This window comes from Catharus ustulatus, chromosome 4 (genome assembly GCF_009819885.2).
Source record: "Catharus ustulatus isolate bCatUst1 chromosome 4, bCatUst1.pri.v2, whole genome shotgun sequence".
Lineage (NCBI taxonomy): Eukaryota > Metazoa > Chordata > Aves > Passeriformes > Turdidae > Catharus > Catharus ustulatus.
In genome coordinates this window covers 27397136-27412443 of record NC_046224.1, presented here as the reverse complement: position 1 = coordinate 27412443, position 15308 = coordinate 27397136, and the positions used below count along the sequence as shown (strand labels likewise).

Below are 15308 nucleotides of genomic sequence, written 5' to 3'. Positions count from 1 at the left end.
AGCACTTCAAGATGTATTTATCTTTACTCAGTACAAACTTCAGAGGGACCTAAGCACTTTGAATTGGGAGTCAGCACTTTCGCTAGGAGTATTCACTTGCTGCTGGGAGATTTAGCTGCTAGCCTGAGCCCTCAAGCCTCTCTTTGCCTTATAAACCCATAGCAATTCCCTGCTTCTGCTTTCCAGAATGCAGCTGGGGAGAGAGGGAAAGAAAGAAACTCCTCTGGGTTCCTCTGACCCAATCTGTAGTTAACCCAATTCCCAAAGCACAGGCTTTTGCCCAAATGCTTTAGGTATAAAAGAAGTTTGAGCTCACACTCAAGGTACAGTGTAGCTGCACCCTCCGAAACTCTCTTCCATTTTGCAGGCAGCAATACTGAGGTGAGCAAGATTCACCTGGTGATGGACATTTCCGTGTCACACTCTTGATTCCTTTTTGCAGGAATCAAGTGTTGATCTCTAGACTCAGCCACCATCCCAATACAAATTTATCTCTAGATTTTGTCCAGGAAATGTTGAAATCAGGGCTGCCTCTAAATAGTTCAGGCAAAAATGCAAACACTGAACTTCACTCACTACAGTACATCTTTTCTCAATTCTCTTTTGCAAGAAAGCACACCTACTCCTGAATGTGGGTTGTGCTGTGAAGTCTGTAAGAACTTAGATTTATTTCATTGCTCTTCAGGGGGAGGAGAACTTTTTGTTAAGATGACATGGGAAAAAAATGAAAGGAACAATAAACAGCACTCTGAAAATGTTTGTAATAGATGTGCTTCTTTTTGTGGTTCAGATACTTTCACAAACAGAGATTTAGCTCTGTGCAACCATTTGAAACAGAAGCTCTGTTACTGAATTAATTTTATAGGTAAAGTAGTAAATTATACCAGTTCTAATGAATGTGAAACAGTAAACCTAAGGAAACTGAAGAGCTTTGTGAAGGCAAATTAAAGCAAATCAGGATCTGAGCAAAGGACAAAGTAGTAGGGCTCTTGGATAGATTCAGCCATTACTCCAACTGTTTGAGGTTTGGGGCAGACCTGGCTCATGAGTCACAATAAGCAGGAGAGTCAGCATGTGTGCTGCAAGGGACAGGCCCCAAAGATGTCGTATGAGACATATAATTCTCTGCTAAAAGTACTTGCAGATCATCCCCTACAACAGCAGGATTATATGTCAGTAGTAATCCCCTGAACCAGATGAGAATACAACCCCTCACCCTACCCTTGGTGGTTCCTGTGGAGTTTGGGGAAAATACATGAATTCTAGGTAGTTCAAACACGTGATTCCCGTCTTGAATTTATGGAGCTACTAGCACTTCTGGAGCACTTAGTTGCAATGCTTAAAGTCCTTGATCTTACTCCCTAACCTGAACCAAAAGCTATTTTTAAGGTTTATATTTAACAAATAACGCCTGTATGTATTGCCAACCTCATTATAAGTATTCCTTACCCATAGTAAAAGAATAGAGAGAAGAAAGAGAAGATTCTTTGCGTTGGGAAGATTTATAAACTAATAAAGATCCCCAAACATTGAAAAATATGTCATGGGGCTGGAGGCTGGAAAACAGCAGGTATCTATTCTGTTTGGTACTTCTTCACCTTCCCCTCTCCCTGTGCCACACACACACTACTCCAGTGACCATGGAAATCAACAGAGAAGGATCTATCAATGTCCATAGCCTTGGATTATGTCCCATAAAAGATGTGATTCTACAAGAGACAGGAGAGGATGCAGAAACACCTGAAAGTTAACATTATTAAAATGTCAGAGGTGTCGTGGTTGCCACCAGCCATGTGGACTGATGGCTTTCTCTGCTGTGTGCCTCACTGCTTTAGCACACCTCCTCTCTGTCCCTCTCTGTTCTTTGGTTGCTCAGCTCTTTTAGGCAGATGGTCTGGTGTCTGACTGCACAGTGGATGGAAGAGCAGTGACACAAAGGACAACTGTAGCCTGCACCCTCACTTCCTACAGTTCCACAGCTTAGTTTTACCCCATGTTGTTACCAGATAACCCAAATGTGCTTGTGTGATACTACACTCTGGAAGGTCTACAATGACTTAACCAAAGGAGGTTCTTCTGAACCCAGAGAAGGCCAGCAGGAGTCACCCTGCTATCTCTACAGATGCTGTAGCTTTAAAACCACAGTGATTTAGGGAGTACAGGGCATTTTCTAGTAGTGTCCTCAAACTGCAGTCACTGAGAGGCTGTGACATTCTTTTGGGATGCAGTAATGCAGTTCGGTCACTGAATGCATTCAACTACAGAGGTATTTTGCATGGCTCTAAGAGGTTATTATCACCTCAGTTAATTATATGTAAGGATTCAGACTCTGGTAAACCTTAATTATCCTTCCATCAATCTCAAGGTCATAAAAGCTTAGTTGGGCTATTATTAGCAATACAAATATCTCCTTTCTGAATGGAAAGCCTTCTCTTTTTCTTGCATATCTTATTTGTAAATGCTAAACACATTAGACAGAACCAAGAAACCACCTTGAGAATGTGGAATCCTCAGTGGATGTGGTAGGACCAATACCATCTTCAGACATGAATGTGTGATGTTAGAAATCTGGTTATGGGGATGAGGCAAAAATTTTCAGAATGAGGTGCTTGAAGCCCATATTTAGTCCTAAAAAATATGCCCTTGGAAGAGTGGCTTGGTGCCCAGAGCATTCCAGTGGACAGGTGCCCAAATAAATCTTCTCATCCAACACCTGTTTGAACCTCTGGGCACTCTTGTTACATGCATGATGTAGGAATAACAACAGCTTCATTCACTCAGGGCACACATTCAGATAAGTCAATGTCTCTTTTGTTTCTAGCTCTGAGGGCTGTGATGGCATCTCTGAAGGCATCAGCTGAACATGTACCAGGTAGCTGCTCTGTCTGAAACTCCAGGCAGCTGGAAACAACAGCATGGAGAAGGCTGTCCCTCAGTTAAGAGCCTAATGGTGAGCATTGGGCTATCTACATTGTTAGTCTTTCGAACAGAAATAGCTAATAAGCATGCCCTGAGGTCCAGCCTGCTTCCCCAACACCACAAACCATATTTGTTTAATCCATAAACCATAAGCCAGTACTACCTCCTCTGATAATGTTCTTGTGCTGCTGTTTCCAGACCCTGTGAAAGGATATTGAAAAAGGAGAGCCTCGCTCAGGATGGGAAGATTTGTTAGCTATTAGGTATTCTGCTAAGCAACTCTGATGCACTCATAGGAAAGGAGGGGATTTTTTGGACTTGGGGTGTTGGAAATTGTTGTTGGGTATATTTGGGTGAAGTGTTTTGGCCTAAATTTTATACCAGGAAAGAAAAGGGGAATGTAGCTACTGGCTTGAGTGGGATCTGGATCAGGACCCTTGTCATTCTCTATAAGTTTCCCATCTGGGTGGAAATTTTCACCACACTGTTTCAACTTATAGACTTTGCACATTCGGCAGAGGTTGTCCAAGAAAAGCTTCCGCAGCTGAGCAGACTGGAGGTGGTGTGCTAGTGTGCTGCCCTTCCTAGGTCTCTGGCTCACAGGCACACCACCTTGCAGGTTGGATCTCACTCCCTTGCAAAAGCAGTTTGAGTTTCCAGGGCAGGGAACTACTTGTGAGTAAGGTTTTTTTTGCCTGAGTGACACCAAAGTGTGAACTATTCAAACACACTGGGAACTGTGAAATTTCTGCTTTACCTGCCACTGACGAGGATATCAGTTCCTATGTTTAGATCACATCTCTTGCAGTGCTCTTTCTAAACAAATAGCTCTTCAGTGGCTCTCATCTTAAGGCATGGTTTTGCTTGTGACTTCAGATTTTGACTGTAAATCAATTAAAAGCATAATATTCTGTATTCCTCTACTATGTATAGACAGTTGAGAAGTTTGGTGAAAAGGAAGAAATGATGGAAAAATAAAAAAATTGTCAGAACTTTGAAAGTCAGAGCAATAAAAAAATTCCCGTAAGTAACCCCGTTTCTTTCTCCACTTGTTATGTTTTCCATCCTTACTCATAACTCTAGGATTCTATCCCAACCCCAACCTAAGCAGTATTGACAGGAAAGGATTATCCACTGGAATTTGACATATTTACATCTAGAGAGTGCCAAAGCAAAGTCTTTCTGAGTGGAACAAAGCCACCCTTATTTGAACTTGCTTCTTCCTCTAGAATTGCAAATGAACACCAGGGTGAGGCAGAGGAGTTTATTGTGTAATAAGTGTTTCCTCAAAACTTTTGTCTTTTTTTTTCCTAAACAGGAAATGCAGTAAAATGAGAATTTGCTTCTTTGGCTTTTATTCCTCTCACAGTGAAATAGGAATCACTTGAGAAAAGATTTGTTCCCTTGATGCTAAGCACAGCATCTAGCAGCATCATCTTGGAAAAGATTTTGAGATGTACTACTCACAAATCTGTGGCAGCCAAGGGAACACCTGCTCCATAAGCAAAAAAAAGCAGAGTTCAGGGATCTCTTTGTCTGAGGTCTAGCAAGCTACAGCTGTGATGCTGTATTAACTCTGAATAGCTCTGGGCTTTAGTATTTGCATTATAAATGCAGGAATTATCGAGCTCTGCTCACATAAAGAGATTTCCAAGTTCCTTCACTTTCCGAGTGCATGAGCAAGCACTGACTATGGACAAATTACATTATATTGGGAGCTTGCAATGGATTGTATATTAGAGACTCTGAAGAGGTCTTCCTATGTGAGCAAGGACAAAATACACTTTTTGTTTTGGTGTCCAAGGCAGAATTGCCCTTTGAGCATCCCTGGTCAGCATTAGACTAAGTGGGTCCTTGGCAAAGGAATCACTCTGTTGTTTGACTTCATACCAAGATTTACAAATAGGTGTTCAAAAACTCCTGAGTGTAAATATTCTAAACCAGCATGTCTGACATTGGTGAGTATCTGCTCTTAGCTGGTGGAGGATGACAATGACTAAAATGCATGCAGGAAGGCCAGGGTAACAGTACTGTACAGGTACTCAGAGGACCATTAGGGATTAGCATCTCACAGTGCTAAGGATCACATAGAACTGATATTAAACCCAAAAGAGCCACAGCTTCCCGCTCCTAAACATTATAAACCAAGCAGGTGGTGATGATATGACAAATGGGCCAGGGACCAGTTATTAGCAAAATTACAAAACCCGGCAGATTGAGTGGCCGTTGCTTCTAGAATCAGCCCCGCATTGGATGAAGAATTTTTCGGGGCGGTGGAGAGCAGGAGAGCATTAAACAGGGCACGCGGGCCGGGGCCGCGGCGGGGCCTGGGGCGGGGAGGCAGGGGGCACCTGACCCCTGTCCTGTGCCAGCTGGATGGGCCAGGCCGGACATGTTCCCGGCCCCTGTCCCCGGAGGGAATTCCAGCGGTCCGGACGGAAGGACGGACGGACGGACGGACGGACAGACAGAGGGGCCGGCGCAGAGCCTGGCCCGCGCCGCTGCCGCGCTGCCGCCACCGGGGGGCGCCCGGCGCCACCGCCCCGCGCCCTCAGGCTCGGGCAGCGGGGAGAGCTCGCTCTTCCTCTCGCTCCTCCTTCCCCTTCCATCCTTCCTTCCCCTCCGCTCGTCCATGGCTAAACAGCCCCGTTTGTCCCATCTCGCCTCCGATCATCACCGTTGTTCTCGTGGGGACTCGCTGCAGCCCAGCCACTCCTTTCCTGCAGCGCTCCAAACTGGACGGAGAGCACCCCCGGCAGGGCCCAGCCAAGCCGAAAGTCCACACTGGATGTTTTTGGGCTGCTGGGGTGTTTGTACATCTCTGACACATTTTTTCCCGTGGTCATTTCACCTGTCTGCAGCTTTGTTTATGGTACCAGCTGAGCTATGTCCAAAAAGGTAGTAAAACCACTAATGCTATAATGAAACATTTAGACCACCAGATGCCCTTCTCAGGGCAGTGGTTGAACTCCCGCTGGGAGAAGTCCCTGCAGCAACCCAAGATTTATCTCCATCACATTTGCCAGCGTAGCTATTTGGGCAAGCCCTTTCAAGAGTGATCAAGTCCACCATGCCTCAATGTAATGGTTTCTCCATTTCTGAGAGCCGAGAATGAAGGCAAATGTTAATGAACGACCAGATCAATATCTCATCAATCAGGCAAGACAATTTATGCTGAAATTTGTTACTGTAACAGCATGTTACTGATGAACTCCCAGTAGTATAAAGGAATACTGGCAACACAGTCTGTCTTGCTTAACACTTTCTCCACTGCTTTATTACGAAGTTGAAGAATGACAGTAAAGAGCAGCATTAGGTCTGTATGTGGTCTGTGAGCATTTATGAGGAAATTAGGAAATGTTTGTATTGGATGAAAATGTCAAAGCAGACATAAAAGCTGAGCCGCCAGCCTGCCAAGGGATCCTTGTCTCTGTGCCTGCCTCCAGACATGTTATTATTTACAGAGAATTATTATTCTCATTAAGTGAAATAAATAATTTCAGTAGCTTGCCATAAAAATTCACTTACTAGAAGTATAATTAGTAATCCTTTGTTTAATCTTTGAGCTCAAATACAGCCCAGCTGCACTGCTGGCTTTAACAGCCTAAGTTCCAACACTATGCAGCTACTATAAAGTCACTGCATGATGTCAGCCAGCTTGCTGCCAACAGGTTCTCTCAAATACCTTTCGATAGAAGGGCTTGGGTGCTCACCTGCTTTGTCAAGCACACATAGTTTAAATCAAGAGTTATTACCTATTTCTGTGACTTTGGCCTCAAGAATTGCCAGAATATGATGATGCCTATACTCCTGAAATTACCCTTTCCCAAACTTTTGAAAGGCAGATATCCATCATGAGAATGGTATCAGCTGATGGGCCTTACAATCCAGCATTCCAAGCTAAGCAAAAGGACAGCCACTGTGGAACACGGGTTCTTTCTGCACATAATTTCTGTCCTACAAGCTTTGGGCATTGAGGAAGTCTTACAGAGGCCTTGCTGGCAGTGTCTGGCACAGAACTCATTCACAGCACAGATCAGGTATTTCACACTTTATGATCGATACCTTCTCGGGCTCCTGAGTCTGCTGGTCAACAGCAACACCTTGATGTGACTCAAACCTTGCTTTTGAGAGTTGCCTTGTAACCACAGCAGGCAAAAGTGCCTCGATATTTCCCTGTGGAAGCTGAGAACATGTATAGGGCTGCAGCACATCTGGTGCTTCCCTAAGCTCTTCCCTGTACACCACTGGAAGCACCTTTGTTGGAAACACAACAATAAGCAAGCAGCAATCAAAAAAGGGTGCAAAGAATATTCCAAATGTTTATTATGTATTAAAAATACTGCAAATAAGCCATAGAGTTCATTTCACAGTAACCTAAACAACATTGTTCAAGAACTTGAGAAGTCAACAAAGAACAGTGCAGTTCCAACAGTGACAAGTGTTACCTTAATGCCATGGCTCCCCCTTTCTCTGACAGCAATTCTTTCCTGTTTACAGTGGGAACAACACTGGATGTGGTTCAGTATCCTATCTACCTAGGAGAACTCCTTTTCACCTGTGCTGTTCCCATTTCTGGGAGATGCTGTTTCTAGGAATTTTTCATCTAACACAGTTGAGGATCTGTCTGGTCCAGGCTGAGGTGGGCATGATGCCCATGGCCTATTTCCAAGGTATCCGTGTGCAGACTCCTTTACAAATTATTTGGATAAAGTTCAAAAATAAACTTGAAAAGGGGGGAATACTAGAAATCCTTTCCATAAAGACAGAAAACCAAAGAAGCTCCATGAGGAAGTGGTTTTTAAAAGACCATCTACAGAATTATGACACTTTTTCCTCACTCTCTCTTAGAGCAGGTCTCCCAGAAGGATCCTTTGCTACCAATCCCCCAGCCAGACACCTGGTGACAAAAATAGTGACAAGAATCAGGCACAAAGTCCTGAATGTATAACGAGAGTTCAGGTCACTGTCAGCTGTGTGAAAACTTGGAAATGTATATGCCATAGAAGCAATTCTGCTGATTTCATGGTGATTTTCCCTCTTGTGTGCTTTGGAGTGTATTATTGCTGTTGTTAGCATGCTTGTTATGTATGGAACACAACAGGTGCAATTTTGGTCCTTCTCTTTCCTCAAATTAGTAATGATTTTTACAGAAAAATCCCTTACCAAAGACCAAATTAGATCTTTCCAAGAAAGACACAGCCTAATCACGTAAACAATCTAACAATATGGCAAAAATATTACTGTACCCTCTTGAAATTAATCCCATGCTTCAGATGTCCCTTCTAAGCACTGATTTGCACCAGCAGCTGAAGGTGCTGGCAAAGAAGCCTGTGATCACAAAGAATTAATCTCTTAGGCCTTAGCCCCAGTCAGTGCCACTTACCTCAGACCTTGTTAGTTCCTTGGTACAGACTAAGGTCTCACAGAAACACACTACAGCTCAGCTGGCCCTGGGTAAACTGACCACATGTCTGAGTCCCAAACTGCAGAAACACATGAGGTGCTCCACACCTGCTCCACTCTTAAGTTCACCACAGTAAACAGTTTAAGATAGCGTGTAGTTTTTTTTCTTAAACCAAAACATACCAGTAAAATCCTCAGTGAGTGCAGCAGTATGCTTTGGGTACCAGAACAGCTGTAGCCTTTTTGTGTGGGGTATCTAGTGTCAGTGTGAAACACCTTCATGCCATTAAATATGTGCCCATGCTAACAAGGCTGTAGTGCCTTAGTTACACCACTACACTTAACAGTGGTGCAACTTCTTAGAGAAGACGAGCCCTTAAGAAACTCAACCCCCAACTAAACTTGTGTTTTCTTAAAACAAAATTTAGGGGAAAGAAAAAACCAAACAACAAAAACTCCAAAAACACTACACAGAAAACAAATAAGGAAATAAGCAGAACTGTCTCTATTACTAAAGTATTCTTATTCTCTTTGGAGGTATCAAATTGCTTTTTAAAAGAGTAAAAAACAGGGCATAAAAAAGCTATTCTCCTTAACCCATTATTTGCCCAAGGAGCACCACTGCCTAAATGTTTTCATGTATTTTTTCTACTTTTACGAACAACCTTTCCAGATCATTCCTCAGGTCATCTATTGAGCTCTTCACAGACTCCAAGTTGTTCTCATTATTTTCAATTTTCACTGAATAGGCAACTAAACTATCCACTGCAGTTCTTATCATTTTCAAATCAGAATCGACCTGGCTAACAGAAGATCTCAGTTCATCTACAGAGCCCTCCATAGAAGAAAACTTTTCAAGGTAGCCTTGAGAAAGTGTTTGACCTGCCTGAAGATTTCCTTGATCCAACAAAGTACTAATTTGCTTCTGGACATCTTGGAAAGCACCAGAGGATGGCAAGTCACTGATGCTTCTCTTTAAGCTTTCCAAGTTGTTGTACAGCGAAGTCTGTGCCTCACCAAGATTTTTCAGAACAGCTGAGACTGAAGTTACATCTGTATTTGAGAGCCCCTGAAGAGTGCTAATGCTTTGTTCTAGGGTATTGAGTTTATTCTCATACTCTGCCTCCTTAGAAAGGAAAGATTCCAACTTTTCACTGTTTTGAGCAGCAACAGCTGCTAGAGACTCTAGGCTGTCTTCTATGTGCCTCAATCGAGACTCCAGTCCTTCACTGTTCTTCCCAAAAGTTTCTAATGCTTTTCTGAAGAGTTCATTATCTTCCCATTTGTTGAGGTTGGTTTTAACTTGCAGTAAATCTTCATCAAGTCTTTTAATGTCACTAGGGAGCTGCATAATAGAATTCTCAGCTCTCAGAACTTTCTCTTGTAAAGCTTTTAATGAAAGGTGTTCAGTGTCCGCAGCCTCTTTGAACTTTTCATGTTCTTGTTTGAGGTTGACTAACTCTTTCACTTCAGTGTACACATCAGACTCCATAGAGTCTATTGTACTCTTCAAGGTCTCTATGTCCTTTTCTCTCATTTTCATGGATGCTTGCATCTGATCAAAAGCATCTTTTAGCACCTTAATTTCATGTTTATACACATCTGCCTCTTCTAGTGAACCCACCTTTGTTTTCATATTGTTGATTTCATCTTGGCTCCTTTGCTGGACTTCAGTGAATACAGCAATGTTATCATTTATAGACTTGGTCAGCTCTGTTAGTCTCTCTTCCACTGTGTTTTCCAGAGATGTGAAGTCTCGTTCCCTTGCATCCTTCACCATGTGAATGCCGTCAGACAAGTCTTTCAAAATTTCATTTTGCAGCTTCTGAAGCACTTCACTGATCCGGTTTATTTCACTCTCCCCTTGTTTAACAGCCTTCTCGCTCACCTCCTGCTTCTGCTGAACAATTTTCATCATGGATTCAAATTCTCCAAATGTGGTTTGAAGAGAACGTACCTAGGCCAGAAATACACATGGTTAATACCAGTATTTTCACCCTTTTTGTCCAAGATCCTTATAGCCCTTGTTACTGGATGAAATTATTACCTCGCAATCCTTCATGCCCCATACCTGAAGTGACTCAGTGGCATACAGATATGGGAGGCACAAAAACCCCAGCATCTTGAGCCTTACAGCTCTATAGTACATATACCTTCTGTTAAGGGTCCTTGGCCTCACTGACCTGCCACCCATGATCCAGGAAATCTGCAGCAGTGAAAAAGGAACCCAGGTCTCCAGAGTCTGCATGCAGACCCCTGAAGCATCCCTACCCTATAGGATTCCTTGTTCTAAAGACCACAAGTCTTTAGGAAAAAAAAAAAAAGGGGGTGTGGGGGACAAACCAAAAGAATATCAAGCACCAGCTTCTGAATACAGAAAAGCTGGGATTAGATTTTATCAGGGAAGAATACCAAAGACGAATTCCTGACCATGAAAAAGAAGTTTTGCAGTACACAAGAAAGAGATACAAGAAAAATTAGAGTGAGAGGGGAGCTGGAATGGTCCAAGGAATGGAAATAGTAATCAAGACATTTTGCTGCTTTTAGACACCAAGGGAAACACAAGAGATTTTCTTTTTGTTAACTATGTTTTAAGATTAGAAATAATTAGGAAGTCTTTAATGTTCTAAATAGTTAGCAGCTTGTTTTTCCCACTCCTGCATACGCCCACACACTCGCAGTGAGCAGGGCGCATGTATGTACACAGAGAACAAAAGCACAGCAGCTGCCAAGGGCCTGCCTTGCATCTAGCTCAGGTTGACAGAAAGTTCCTACCACTGCATCAGGTACAGTATTAAACTTCTCAATTACAAAAACTATCTTTACAGCTGGTTTTAGTAGCAGCCAGAGGGAAAAGGTCAAGGGGTGAGGGACTGCCACATAAATTTGCTCTCACATCTAAAGGTAAGATCCAGGCTAGGGAAGCACACATTGTTTAATTTTGAGACCAAGCACAGCATCAGTCTTAAGACTGTGGAGAAATCTTTTTGTGCATGTGTGGGTTGTACTTTCTTAAACTTAGTAAAGTATGTAAGAACTCCCACTGGCTGCAAGAAGAATCCATCACATAGAAAATACCTCAAGGCTTTGGCAGGATGGCAAGTGCTGAGTAATGCACATTGCCTTGCCTCACACTACTCCCTGTGTCTGAAGGGTATATTAATCAGTCATGCCACATGGGCTGCCATGTTTACTGATTAGATACACAGCTGGAGGGGTGGTTTTATTCTATAAATAGAAAGAAGTATATTTTATATGGTTTTAGAGAGAAATAGACAGAGCTGCCTTTTTTTCCTTTTCAACTGAAGCAAGCTCCAGCAGTTCCCTGACTGTGAACCTAGACATTATTTTCAAAAGATCAAATACACATCCTGATTAGAAATCATGTTATTTCTGTGTATTTCTGGAAATCCCTGGTGAAATCCCTGGTGAAATCCTCCTTAATTTTCAAGAAAGTTTACACTGTGCAAGGATTGTATATTTTGGCCATGAGACTTGCCCTTGTTTTGACAGACCCCTGCAGTTTGAAGAATACCCAATAAGATGATTTCTTTTCTCCCTCTTCAGCAAAAAGGTTTCTAATGCCTTTATATTCCCTACACTTGTATTCTCTAGTGCTCCCATAGGAAATTAGAAATGAACTAAGGGGAAGGGGTGGAGAAGGTAATACTGCCATACACATTGCAGCTGGGCACCAGTCATTTGACTGACTTACCAACCTCATTTTCATTACATCTTAGCTGTCATTCTGATTATTTCCACAGAGAGCAGAGAGCTTTTTCTGTATCACTATAAATGGAGGTCAGAAAAATCTAACAGGGTAACACAGGAAAGTTCTCCTGCCCTTCCTATTATAGTGACACATTTCAACCAAATCACCGAACTCATATTTGGAATAACATTTTAGTCTAAGAAATCAGAAATAGCCAGAACTCTCCAGAGGGCTGGATCTCTGTGACTGTATGACTGACAGAGATGGATCCCACCTCACACAGAAGTACTTTATACCTGCTCCTCCAGTGCATTCAGACAATGTTCATGGCATAAGTTGAAGCTACTACCCATCTGGGTCAGCCACTTGAAGATCAGAGTTCCGATATAAAAAAATGGACTAGGGTCTTCAAATTATACCAGCTTCTAATCTGTGCAATACCCTTGCACAAGAGGGGTAAAAACTCACAGCTTCAAAGCAGTTGGTCTGTGTGTGAACCTTCATGTGAGTTTGCTTTTTTGGCACACATGGCTGGTAAGATTTAAAGCCATAGCCCTTGAAAGATTTAACATCACAAATTGTACATAAAAATGTATCTTCAGCCAGTAACTACTTGTTTTCTCTAACTGGTCATACTATCTTGTGTTGAAACACCAAATGACCTTGGCCTCTCTGAGAATGGTGCTATGTTAAAGACTAAACTTCCACATCATTTCTTTTCTCCTCGATGTGTAAAGCAGTTGAGTTTATACAATGCTTGCTCCTGACAGAAGCTCTCTGCAGTCAGACGAAGGTCAAAGAAACACAGCAGCCTGTGTTGATCCTACACCTTTGTAAAGCAATGAAATAGAGCCTGCTCTCCTCTCCCTCAAGTACATTCCTGTGTCACCAAACCACAGCAACCGAAACTTCCAAGGGTTACATCGCAACCCTGTGATCTCCTTCCCCCACCTTAAACAGACATCTGTTATACACAGGCAAGTAAGTTTCAGTTGGCTTTGAAACCAACTATTTATAAATATCTGTTATATACTCCTCTCCTAGAATATGTAACACATGATTTTCTGCAATGACATAGAGATGGGAGGCAGCAAATCATCCCCATCTCTTTGATTAGAAGGGCTTATACACTGCATGTACATCTGAGTTCTATAGTCATGTATTGTAGTTTTACATCTTGCCATTGCAATTTCTTCCTTCTTACAAACAGTATACAAAAATGGCTTAAAAACCAGTAGAAAGCAACAAACTTTTCTAGTTCAAATCATTGTCTTGTCATCAGTGACTCAACCCCCCAGGATTTAAAATTAGCTTCAGACACAGCCCTATAATCCTGAAGTTTACAACTCTTCTCCCCCATTGACATGAATTTTCCTTTTCCTTCTTGTTGTATGGGACAGGAAACACCAAGATTGATGATATAATAACCTTCACATGTACAGGTCACTGTGTTTCTGGAAGCACCACCGAACAGCTAGATCTCTGCCAGTGCCTGTCCCCCCACTGCCAGCCCAGGGCCAAGCTCGCAGGGAATACAGGGAATCTGAATGGTCTGCCATGCAGAAAGCAGTCAAGCTGAGACAAGAATTTCCTCTTCTTTGATCTGATTCAGTCATAACTTTACGAAATGTCTTCCAACCAATTAACCTACTCTTGGGAAACTAGTTTAATTGTATGTTGATGATATGCAACCACAGATGGCGTTTTAAAGGTTTTAGGTACCCTAGGACATATCCAAGTGGAGACTGCTTTTGTGAAGCTATAGCTGGGAAACTAATAAGGGCCTGAGTAAAGAAAAACATGAGGGAAATGAGCATTTTTTTTTCACTTTACTTGAGCCACATCCTGTGCCAGCAACTTCACAGCTTTTCCATGGTCCTGGACTGCCTTGGACACTGTGAGTCTCACTCCCTTGGCCAGAGACTGCAGCAGGAACGTGGGAGGCAGGGTACTGCAGCAGTGTTTCTGGCACAGGCTCTGTTGTTCGGTGAAGTTCACATGGGTTTTGTTTTCTAGGGTGTGGGGAGGCTGAGGCAGGATCCTGCCCCATTCTGACAGCGCTGCCAACGCCGCGTCCCTTGGCATGCACACCTGCCTACTCGACGGGCAGCGACGAGCAGCTCGTTCGCCCCGCTAGGTTTAAGAGATTTGCGGGCCTCCAAGATACAGAATTACGGGCAGTGGGCTCCTTCGGAACAGCAGGTCCGCACCGCTGCCAACACCTAATGCAGAGTGCGGGCTGCATTCCATAAAATGGCTTCAGGCACAGGCCCTGGAAAAGCGAGCTGGGGGCTGCGGCCACCGCCGCGGGGTCCCGTCCCGCCCCGTCCCGCCCAGCTCTACGCTGCCTGGCAGGGATTTCTCGCTGCTCTTGGGGCCACGTTTGCAGCCACGGGGAATACGGCGGCCCTGACTCCATCTGCCCCTCTAATGCCATGAAAGCATCTTTGGGGGAGCACGGAAGAGGAGGGGAAGGCAATGGGTCACGTTCGCTTTCCCCAAGCCAGGCCCCCCGAGAGCTGCACAGCTCCGTATTTAAGGGGCAAACCCCTGCGTCCGGCCGCCTGCCCAGGCGGCTGCTGCCCCCCGCCCCGCCAAGCAGCACCGAGCGCCCCGACGGTCCCCAGCCCGCCCGCCCCCGGCGGTGGCCGGCGCCGCGCTACCTTCTGCACCACGGTATCCAGAGTGGCGGCCAGCTCCTGCCGCTGCCGGCCGGAGGCCTCCACCTCCCGGGCGCTCCGCCCGACCTCCTCCTGCAGTTGCAGCACGTACCAGCCGGCGGGCAGCGCGGCGCCCAGCACCACCGCGGCGCCCAGCAGCATCGCCCAGCCGCGGCGGGGGCCGGCGCCGGAGCGGCCCCCCCCGCCGGCCCTGCCGCCCCGGCCGTGCCCCGCCGCCGCCGACTTCTTCGCCGCCGGCTCCTCGGCGCCGCCGGACTGCGCGCCCTTCTCGTTGGCGGTGGGCAGGCTGCCCCCCTTAGCGCCCCGGTGCTTGGCGGCCGACATGGCGGGACGCCGCCGCCGTCGTACGCAGAGCGGGAGCAGCGGGAGCGGGCGAGAGAGGGAGGGAGGATGGAGGGAAGGCGGAGGCGCCGGCCCGGGCCGCGCCACGCTCCCCGCCCCGCCCCGGCCCCCGCCCCGGGGAGCCGCCACGCACACGGGGATGGGCTCCGTCCCTGCCGGTGGGCAGACGTGGCGCAGAGGGCCCGGCCCCATCCCCACGGGAGCAATGGGACCGGGAAGCGGCGGGCGGGGCGGAGAGCAAGCAGGGG

At 45.1% G+C, this 15308-nt stretch overlaps 1 protein-coding gene across 1 annotated transcript; it reads right to left on the bottom strand.

Annotated features, from left to right (window-relative positions):
* Positions 1 to 7216: 7216 nt before the first annotated feature.
* On the bottom strand, positions 7217 to 15140 carry CKAP4 (cytoskeleton associated protein 4). Its single transcript, XM_033058849.1, has 2 exons — positions 14701 to 15140; positions 7217 to 10282 (listed from the first exon to the last, which is right to left on the bottom strand). The coding sequence occupies exons 1-2, from the start codon at positions 15040 to 15042 to the stop codon at positions 8951 to 8953; spliced, it is 1674 nt and encodes a 557-aa protein (XP_032914740.1). The 5' UTR covers positions 15043 to 15140; the 3' UTR covers positions 7217 to 8950.
* Positions 15141 to 15308: the final 168 nt, after the last annotated feature.